This window comes from Mastomys coucha, unplaced genomic scaffold (genome assembly GCF_008632895.1).
Source record: "Mastomys coucha isolate ucsf_1 unplaced genomic scaffold, UCSF_Mcou_1 pScaffold21, whole genome shotgun sequence".
Taxonomy (NCBI): Eukaryota; Metazoa; Chordata; class Mammalia; order Rodentia; family Muridae; genus Mastomys; species Mastomys coucha.
Window position 1 is genome coordinate 42,394,540 of NW_022196904.1, and position 10,927 is coordinate 42,405,466.

A 10,927-nucleotide genomic window follows, 5' to 3' on the forward strand; every position below is an offset into this window, starting at 1 on the left:
GAGGTTCTCCCAGCATCTCTCAGTCTTTATCTGTTAGAAGGACTAGCTGGCATACTGGCTGTCTACCCTGAGTTCTCTGGCTCAAAGGCTAGACTGGCTGTTCTTCCCTATAAAATCCAGACATTTTGGTTACCAGCCTTTTTGTACCTTTGGCCTCCTTCCTGCTGCACCTCATTCCCTTCTCTATTCTTTCCCTCCCACTCCCCCTCTCTCCACACCACCCAGCTCACTCTGGTCATGTCCTCTCTGGACTCTCCCAGATGCGTCTGCTTCTGGCTAGTCTCTACCTAAATAAACTTTCTCCTTCACTATATCTAGGTGTAGTCATGTCCTATCTTTTAGTTTTATTTCTTCTTATTTCCTATTCAGTTTTTACTTTAAAGAGTGATGCTAAGATGATGACCTATGCCAATAGGCTCTCCTGAACCTTGTTGCTTTTTTTCCCCCTTCCTTCATAGTATTGTAAATCTGCAGAGTTCTTTAACCTTTTTGCTGGACTCAGATTCCAAAATGCATTTTAAGGATGCACTGTCACTTTAGCCTGGACTTCTCCAGTCACAGAGACTGAGATGAGACGCACTGAAAGAAGACTACTGCGGGAAATGAAAGCTAGGAAAGATCAGACAGGACCAGAGAGAAAGATGATGGAAGAGCATGCTGCGAGCTGGGGATAGTCACTGGCCATTCTAGACTTCCAAGTATCTCAAGAAGTGCTGATCATCCCATGTTCCCTTGGTTCCCACACTCAAGGGTCAGCCTGTAACTCCTATCCCAACTACCAAGGGGTTGTACCAAGTTGTTCTTGATTACCACCATACATTCAGCTCCTTGCCCATGAGATGGTCTGGGATCTCTTTCCTGAAAATAGGTGGTGCTTTCTTAGAAGCTATCTTTACTTTCCATTATGATGTGATATGTTGCTTCAAGTTCCTGCTTTGTCTTTTCTGATATGATGGACTAAACCTATCAGCTCCTTGAAAGCCTGGTGGATTATCTCAGGAAAATAAATTAACTAAGACAAATAACAAGGATATGGTATAAAGGTTAATCTTGAATGACAAACTTGACTGGATTTAGAATCACCTCTGGGTGTTTCTGGAAGGATGTTGCCAGAAAGAGTTAACTGAAGCTTGTAAAGGATGTCAGTGAAGAAGAACGAAATTGTTCTGTCGTAATTATGATTACAAGCAAGCACAACCATTGCTCACCTTAAGCACATCCACTCTTCAAATACAATTTCAAAATACATCAAGAGGAGAATTGTTCTGCATTCTTGAACCTCTTGGCAGTGTGGTGTGGCAAGAAATTTAGTGGGGAAAAAAATCCTAACATTGTAGAGAAGCAGTGACTGCAGGTTGCTGGAATCTCTAAGGTAAGGTTTCAGAAAGTCCCTGAGAAACAGAGAAACACACAACAGTCATGCCACCATGCCACCAAGATGCGCCAAGTTTTCTTTGGTCAACTGTTCCTTAATTTTCAAATCACCCCAACACAGTGTCATGACCCCCGTACTACCCTCTAAGTGCTCTCTGCTCAGGTGTCCAATCACCTTATCTTCAGTCTATCACTCAACAATTATCCGTTCAGTAATTCCTATCTCCTAATTAGTGTGGGGTTGCCAGGCCCAAATCAGAGTAATCTATTTCCTGGGGATTCCTCTGCTTGCTTTTCAAGTTAGGTGGTAAAGCGAGGCTCAAGGCAATGTGGTCTAATTTCTAGCATTCTTCCTAGCACACTCATGGAGTGTTCTCTGCATGCCCTAGAAGGTAATATTCTCATCGAGTGTAAAAGGTGTTTTCTTACTCATTCACAATTATAGGATATTTCTGCTTCCACTATCGCATGCATCATAAGTGCACACGTAACTAGCCCATACCTTTCAACTTTGAAGGAACAAAGACTGACTCTTAATTTTGTCCACGGTGTATGACCTTCTCCCCACTGTAGAAATGCCCTTGTTCGTCATGCAGGAAGTGTCCATTAAAGAACCAACGCTCAAGACAAGCCAGGAGTCTTCTGGAACCCTAGAGAAGACTCATGTCACGCTCAGGCCTTAAAGGGAGAGAGATGCTTTAAGGGAAGTGGATTTTATTCTCACCGGACAAAAAATAACCTCCAACTGGGAAGAAGGTTTTATCCTAGCTGGCTTCACTTTGAGTGGAGGGCCAGGCAATCCAGGGGAACCAGACTTACTAATAGGCTGAAGCTGCCTACCAGAAGGGATGTGAGGAAAAGGGTTGGAGATGGTGAACTGTGGATACCTGCCTTGAGTGGGTGGACCGGTTGAAACGGGAAGCTCTAAGCCTGTTAGATATGGAGCTGAGGAATCAAGAGGGAAGGGAGCCTGGAGACTCCCAGGCACCTCCCAGGGCTGGGGTCCCTGGGAATGTTGATAGGGTAGAAGAGCCAGGAGTTCCAGAAGATGTAGCTGTGGTGAGGGCCCCTGAGGAGGCCCCAAGGAGGGTGGAGGAGCCTGAAGCCTCCCTGGATGTGCTCCTAGTAAGTGTCCCAGAGAGGGCAAGAAGGGTGGTGAGGCCTAGAGTCTCTGGGCATGTGGACACTGGGAAAGTCTCTGAGATGGAAAACCCAGAGGAGAGAAGAGAAACAGTGGAGATATTACTGGAAGTCCGGGAGTCTGAAACTGGGGTGGAATCTGGGTTGTCCGGAGAGATCAGTGAGAAGGAGGTCCTTGAGGGCAGCACGCCAGAAAGGCCCAAGAAGAAACTGAAGCAGCGCCAGCATGACCTGGAGGAGCAACTGGGCTGGAAGCAGGATCAAATAAGGGATTCAGGCCAGCCTAGCCAGGACCAGGTGCAGTACTTACAGCCCTACACGGAGGAGACAGAGCAGCGCTATCGCTCAAGGATAGGGAAGCGCAAGAGCTTAACTGCGGGTCTGCTGGGCCGCCGCAGAAGTCAGGGCAAGTACCGCCTGGAGAGGAAGCCCAGTCTGCGGAACCGCCCTGAGTCTTCAGCTCAGGGCACCTTGCCCCTGGCTCCTGGCCCGTCTGTGGCTCCTGGCCCGTCGGTGGCTCCTGGCCCGTCGGTGGCTCCTGGCCCGTCGGTGGTTCGTTGCCCGTCCATAACACATCTGCGCTCTTCTCAGGCTCCCCGGGTGTCCCTAGTGCCCCGAGTGTCTCTGGAGCCCCCGGAGATTTCGAGCACCTTGAGGAAGGAAAGCTCCAACTGGATACTGGAGCCGGAGCTGAAAAGCAGGCGGCCGACCATACGCTTCAGCCTCCGCCCCAGGTCATCTCGCCGCTTCTCACAGCGGTCCGCCCCTGGCCCCTGCATCTCGCTCATCAGTGCTTTCAACGAGTTGGCAAAGCTAGGCGACCCCGACCTGCTGGAGATGGTGGAGCAGGAAGGTAGGACTGCAGGCCGGCTCTGAGCAGGCGCGCGAACCATCTTCGCGTGGAGTTTCTGAGGGACGTTGGCAGCTGTAGGTTTCTGTCCCGGGAACGTTCTTAATGCGGTGGAGGCCCGCGCTGCGCCACGCCTGTCAGGCAGGCGGTGGGAGACATTCGGTGCCCCTTGAAGTCCCTTGATGGGTCTGCACTCCAGGGACCTACAACCTGTGACTCCCTAGGATTTCCGGGCATCTATCTCATACCCCACTGATCCCAAGAAATTGGCCTGGTGTGGGTCCCTGGCTCGGGAATTCTGCTCCTGAAATGTGGCTTTTTCCAAGGATAGCCTACACAGAGGGCGACCCTCTAGTTAGGAGCTGGCCCTGAGGTCTTCTTGTCAGCTCCTTATAGACCTTCAGATATGTTTTGATGTAGTGATTATGGGATGGACAGACACTAGGGTCTAACAGCTCTTGGGAACACTGTATATGGTGTGTGTGAGTGTGTGTGCATGTGTGTGTGTGTGTGTGTGTGCACACTTGTGTGGTATAAGTGTGTGTAATACAACTTTAACTGATGCCTTCTGTTGAGAACACGATAGTGATAGTTTTTACTGAGGTTTTCACTGACCTATATTCTGTCTACTTAACTTACAGAGTGTAGTTAATACATTTTCCCCTAAAAATACACAGCCTTCCAGTTAGAATTCAAGCCTCAGTTCCCTTAGTGATTCTTGGGGTGGGTAGTATTTGTTTCCCTCACCACCACACCTACATTGTTTACATATAAAAGGTGTTTGGGAACTGGAAGAGGGGAGAGTAAAATCTTTCACTCTGTAGCCCAGACAAACTTTGAACTCAAGGCAGATTTTCTGTCTTAGACTGAGCATGAGCCCTGGCTCCATTAAAATAAAAATTAAAAAAAAATCATTAAAAGAATCAAGTGTAGTCTTACTATTCAGCCTTAAAGGGACCAACACATGTTATTGTCTCCCCCAACACACCCTTTATTTTTCTTTTTGAAACAGAGCCCCACTCTGTAGAGCAGGCTGGCCTCAAACACACAGAGATCTTCCTGCCTCTGCTTCCCAAGTGTTGGGATTCATGGCTCGGGCCACCATCATGCTGCACTACTCTCTTCCCTTTTAAAAACAGCTTTTTATTGAGACATATCTGCATCCCACGAAAGTCAGCAGATGAGTGTAAAGTGATTGGTTTCTGTGTATTTACAAAGTTTTGTGATCATCTCTGTAGGGTCATTTTATGTCATCTCCCTCATGTCTGTTAATCATCCTCTATGAAGCCATTCTCCACTTCAAGGCACAGACAGCTCCACCGTTTGCCTCTGGAGATTTCCTTAGCTCACATACTCAAGGAAGTAGAGCCACAAAGTTCATGCTCTGTTGGAACTGGCTTCTGTCCTGGCATGTTCTGAAATTCAGTCACATACTGCACCATTCCTTATGTTTGACACGTAGTATTCCCTTGTGGAGGAATGCCACACCCATCTATTTGTCAAACCCTAGACATAAAGTGGATTTCCTGTCTTATGCTAATACAAACAATACAGCAATGAGTATTCATTTGAAAGTTATTGTTTAAGCATTGGTTTTCTGTTTTCTACTAGAGAATTTCTGTGGAACACGTAGTCACTCTGCATTGAATACTTTACAATGTGACCTCAGTGCGTTCTAAGTGTTGCCCAGTTTTTTATCCCACCAGTGACATCTATTTCTTCTTTGAAGGAAAAATATAAAACCAAAATTCATATGATGTTATATTTTCTGGGTAATAAAGAATATTTCATTGCCCCCACAGGGAGATAAAATATTGCAGTTTCCAGACATTTGCATCTCAAAGCAATTTAGTCTCAAGGTGGGCCTCTGCACTGGAAGCTCTTTGGTTACTAAGCCTTTGGTATGAGGGCGTGTGTAGCTTCTGTCTCCCCAGGAATTTCAGAACATTCCTGAAACTAATTTCCTTTCATAGCAAATGCCATTGTGATGTGTGTTTGTTCATGTAATCACTGCTATTCCTCTGATTTGGATGTTGGTGGGAGAAATTTATATTGATGGGAAGTCTGGTGTTTGTATCCTGTCCATATCACTAGATCTGAAAGCATTACGCTCCAGAAAGCAGGGACCTGGCAGCAGAGATCTCTGGACAACTTTTGTTTTTCTAGGTATAAAATCAAAATGGCCCCCCAGTTTGCTGTATTGGTCTGACTGCCCATTTGTTGTAGTTGCTTTTCTATTATTACAAAGAGACACTACAACCAAAGTAATTTATATAAGAAAACGTTTACTGGGGCTTACAGTTCTGGGAGGTTAGAGTCCATGGCCGTCAGAGCAGGAAACACATTAGTAAACATGACACTGGAGCAGGACCTGAGACCTTACATTCTGATCCACAGGTGTAATCAGAGAGAGGTGGAGGAAGAAGGCGAGAATTAAATGGAAATGGTGTGGTCTTTTGAAACCTCAGAGTCCGGGCCTATGGACATACTTCTTCCAAAAAGGCCACATGTCTTAATCCTTCTCAAACAGTTCCCCCAAACTTTTAACCAAGTATTCAAGTATATGAGCCTGAAGGGGCCATTCTTATCCAAACTACCACACTGTTGTTTATGCTTCTGTGACTGCTGTTGACAAGCTAGCACAGGAGAGGTAGGGGAGTAAGTAGATTAAAAGTTTGGCATTGGAAATGAAAGTTTAAAAGTTGAATGTAAAGTCATACTTTTACTGCTATGTTAAACAGCATACCTAATCAAACCACCTGCCCCTTAGTCATGAGGATATTTGAGTTCTCATGCAGTGGTTAGTTGTTCTCAAAAGGAATACACTCTAAGAAATCTGTTAGGTGATTTCAAGAATCTGGGTGGTAGAGCTTCGTCCTGTACACCAGGACACAGTACAATGATGAAAGCATTAACCTATCTGTGGTCTGGTATTAACCAAAGCATTATTTTTAGTGGCATATGGCTGTGTTTTATTTTGTGATGCTGGTAAGAGTGTAATGAGAGATGACTTCTTGGCAAGCACAGGGACTATTTTGGGCACTGGTTATGCAAGAGAGCATGTTCTTGGTAGGGTGATTCCCATGAAAATGGGCAGCTCAGTCTGTGGTGTCTTTCCCTTGTAGCATAGAAATGATGATTCTCTTTGGTAGTTAGTACCACTCTTCATATCTCTGGTTTTTCATCTACAGCAAATCTCCAGTGGTGGAGGAATCCCAAAGGGCTCATTTGGTACAGGCTCCAAGTTTGGCCTCCTCTGTTCCCTTGGTTGGTATTGAGTTTTTTGGTTCTTTCTTTGGTCTTTCTTTCTTTCTTTTTCTTTATTTTTTTACATCTTTTAAAGGATTTATTTTTGTTCATTTTTAAGTGTTTTTTTGATTTCTTTATTTTACTTTATGTATATGAGTGCTTTGCCTGCATATATGTGTACCACATGCATACATGATGCCCTCAGTAACCAAAAGAGGGCATTGTATCCCCTGGAACTGGCATTAGAGATGGTTGTGAACTTCCATGTGAGTGCTGGTTATGAAACCTGATCCTCTACAAGAGCAATACACGCTCTCAACTGCGACCCATCTCTCCAGCCCCTTATTTTTATCTTTATTCATGTGTCAGTGTATCTGCCATGTGTGTGCAGGTGCCTGTAGAGACCACAAAAAGGCCTTGGATTCCTTGGAGCTTAAATAACAAGCAATGATGAGCTGCCTGATGTGGGTGCTAGGAATGGAAACTTAGTCCCCTGGAAGAGCACTGTTCACTCTGAACCCCTGAGCTCTCATTCCGGCCCCAGTCCTTTTGTTTGGTATGTAAGTTAGTTTGAGATGTGAACATTTGTGTGTGAGATAGCTATTGAGCCATGTGTGCATGTGTGTGCGTGCGCACGTGTATGTGTGTATGTGTGTGTGTGTGTGTGTGTGTTAGATAAGCAGGGGGAAAGAAACCTATCCTTGATATTTCTATTCACAAGAAGATTCAGCACACAGAAAAGTACTCATGAGTTAAGCAGTCTGGGACAAGGCTAGAAAGGAGAATTGAACTGCCACAATGTACAGGATCAGCTAGGCTGAGCGATAGGTGACAGTTCACCACAGAGAAGAAAAGACTGGAGATTAAAGGTAAAGGTGAAAGGGGAAGAGGAAGGCTGGTGGGAGGCTAGGCAACTTCTAGTATCTTTTGTCAGAAACTTTAAATCCATTGTGTCAAGTTCAGATTAGAGTTTGAATATGTTTATTCTGCCTAGTTTTGTATTAAAAAAAAAGAAAATGAAAAAAAAATAGGTGAAGGATGGTTTCCTGTTTAGAGTACTCACCTTTCTTTTCTTAAAAATTGAACCCTAAAATGTTCTGTGGATCTTGTTTAAGGATGTGTTTTTTGATAACTGTGTGATAGAGGTCCATTGGTATATTGCATTGTTCTTTGTTGTATTTATGACCATTTTTGTCTTCAAGAAAAGAAAACCTTCCTGAGTTGGTATTCCTTAGTACAGTGACTTGAGAGATAAATACATATCTCTGACAGTCTTGAGTCTGACCTCTTTGTCTTAAAGCTTTTTAATTGATTTTGTGTTGCTTTAATGAAATGTCTGATGGTGGTATTATATGAGGAGGAGAGTAGTATTTAGCTCAAGGGTTTGTAGCTGAAGACTGACATATGCAGCTTGGGGGGCATTGTGGCTATATCGCATGTGATGGTGACTGATATTATTGCAGAAATCTATGTGACAGAGCATTTTACGGTAAGACACAATGCCAGAAAGACTTGGGGGCATGATGCTCCCGTTCTCTGACAGCTTCTTCTACTAAGTAATGACTGAGGCCTCTCTAGATTTAAAACAACTGTTTTAGAATTAAATATAAGTATTTAGAATTAAAATAACTTCCAGATGTGATGCCTGAAAAGGACCAGTTAAGTGTGACTAGGTTCTTACCTTTCTCTCTCAATATTGCCACACTAGGAGCCAGGCATCCAGAATATGAAACTCTGAAAAACAGACTCAGGCTATATCCAAAACATAACACAATGTCAGGTTAGGATGACCAGACTTCATTTTACTCACAAATCAAATTGAGGACTGCTTGGGGAACATTGTTGAATTTTGAGCTACATATTGAGGCAGTATTTAATGTAAAAACCCTTGCAGTATGAATATGTGTGTTATATGCCTTTCAAAGGATTTTGGATTTCTGTTCTTCTCTTTTGCATGAATAAGTCCACACTCAGGAATTCTGAATGACACAGTCATCATTGGTTAATTTTCATGATGTGCTTGTAAGTGTAAAGGTTAAGTGTTTTTAAGATCACCTCCTACAACACAAAGATATGAACATGAATATAATTATCAAAACTTTATTCTGACACTGAAATTTAACCTGAAAATTTATAGAAATTGGGAGAAAAATGAGTTAGGAATATAGTATATCCTAGTAATAGCAACAACATCGACAAGAACATCGTACATGCCACACACATCCATCAGCTCATTTAACTCTCTCACACCTTAGGAGATGGACATGGCATAGTACTATTGATGTGTTAGCTTGTAGCTGGAAATGTAAAAAAAAAAAAAATCCACCCTATCAATCGCAAGGCACTGGCCTGTTCTCATCTTGTGGAGACTCTCTGATCTGGAGTTCTGAAGTCTCTCCACCCAGCTCACTAACTTCCCACTGGCAGTTCACTACCATGCCAGCCCTATGCTTCCAAATTCCCATAGCCTTTTGGGGTATACTTCTGGAACCCAGTTGAATCGCCCTGTGAAGGAAAACACCACACAAACTTAGTTCAGAATCAACAGGTAACTCAATTGCTGGCCACAACAACTAGCATCCTAATCTTGCAAGCCATAATAAATATAAATCCTCTGGTGGTGAATCCTGGTGGATTTGCCATCTAAACCAGGGGGATGCTTGTTAGCTACATATTGTCCTCCAAGCTGTCCTGTCCAAAAGGCTGTATCACTCTTCTGCCTTCCCTCTTCCTCTCCCTGACCCAGAGTCCCTTCTACTCCTCACCCAGTGATTGGTCCACTGAAATCTTTATTCATAAGTAGGAGATTTTGCCACATCAGCTGAAGGCTTTGTGTTTATGTAAGAGAAGCTATGGATGTTTTATTTGTTTGCCACAATGTATGACCTCCCAATGTACATATAACCACCATTTACTTATAAAGCATATACTCTGAGGGACAAGTGGAAGCTTGAAAGTGCAGCTAATAGAAAAGCCTTGTTATCTTTTTATATCATACCTATGCTTAAGTTTAATTTCTAAATTAGTCAACATAAGAGTTGAACAATTATGGCTAATAACAAAGAATGACTGTCATAGCATACTGTAATAGAGCTATGTGAATGTGGACTGTTTCCCTCATAATGCTTAATGCTATTGTTCTCAGCCATCTAAGAGCATAAACATCAGTGAATTGCACAACAGTGAAGAGGTTGGAGCTTCCTAAGTCACTGTCAACTGTGGGATTTTTGAGGGTTGTAATGGTTCTTAAATTGTGGTAGTTTTATATTTTCTACATTACCAGAATATATGCTAATGCTTCCTGGAGTTATGTTTGTTGGAGATGGTCTATAAATAGAAACAACATTTTATATCATTCCTATTAGGCTATTTGTTCCAAAACATATTGTTGTATAGGAACTTATTGACTTGAGAGATATCTCTCAGTGTATTTTCAAGTTGAAGTCCGTAGAGTTTAAGAATCAATTCCACATTTAACAATCTTCAGTGGCTGCAACTTGCTGTGAATGTATGTACACATGACTAAACAGTTGACTATCATAAAGATATCTGGGTGCTTGGAAAGTGACTTTGTCTGCTTTAAAAGTGATAGCACTCTGGAAAATACAGAAAATAATATGATCTCACACACAAAGAGAGCAAATAAGTAAATGTCCATGGTTCCCACCAGATGATCTTTTGGAGGGGTTTGACTGGCTTGATGCATTGATCAGAATTACATTTGTTTCCCAGTGACTAAGGTTAATTTTTTATGATCATCAGTTTTTTGTTTGTTTGTTTGCTTGCTTGCTTTTAGAGAGAAACAGAACAGCTTTTGGAGGCTGATTTAAACAGATTAGTTCCTGGCATTTTTTTCTTTGAATTTTGTTGGTTTGTTTAATTCCTGTTTCTTTCTTGTGTAGACTTTTGAACAAGACCAGCTAGCATGATAGATTTTTTTCTTATTTCTTCTAGGCTTAACAGCCAAAGAAATAGACTATGCTCTCCAACAGAATGAGGTAAGTTGAATGTCTGTGTATTAGCTTAATGATATGCAAAAGTACAAATATTAAGTCAAGTTTAGCATTTTAGACCTGTAGCTGAGTTGAACTCTCCATATCCACTCCTATAATGCACTGTCCTCTCTGCTCTATGACTTGCTCATCTTGTAAGTGAGACAAATTTCATGCCTCACTTACTACTATTGCATAGAACATGAAGTGTCTATTGCAGTAGGCAATTAATGCTACTCAAATTGCCCCAATGGCAGTGGCATATATTCCTCACTACCTGCCCCAGTGTTCTGAGTTTCCAAATGAAAGGCACACACACACA

At 42.8% G+C, this 10,927-nt stretch overlaps 1 protein-coding gene across 4 annotated transcripts in view; it reads left to right on the plus strand.

Annotated features, from left to right (window-relative positions):
• The first annotated feature begins 2,111 nt into the window (after window positions 1–2,111).
• Ano5 (anoctamin 5) overlaps window positions 2,112–10,927 on the plus strand; it is a 70,078-nt gene continuing 61,262 nt past the window's right edge. For all 4 annotated transcript variants that reach the window (XM_031386791.1, XM_031386793.1, XM_031386792.1 and 1 more), the window contains exons 1-2: window positions 2,112–3,367; window positions 10,568–10,611. In XM_031386791.1, the coding sequence (XP_031242651.1) occupies window positions 2,314–3,367; window positions 10,568–10,611 (1,098 nt within the window). In that variant the 5' untranslated portion in view covers window positions 2,112–2,313. The remainder of the gene's footprint in view (window positions 3,368–10,567; window positions 10,612–10,927) is intronic.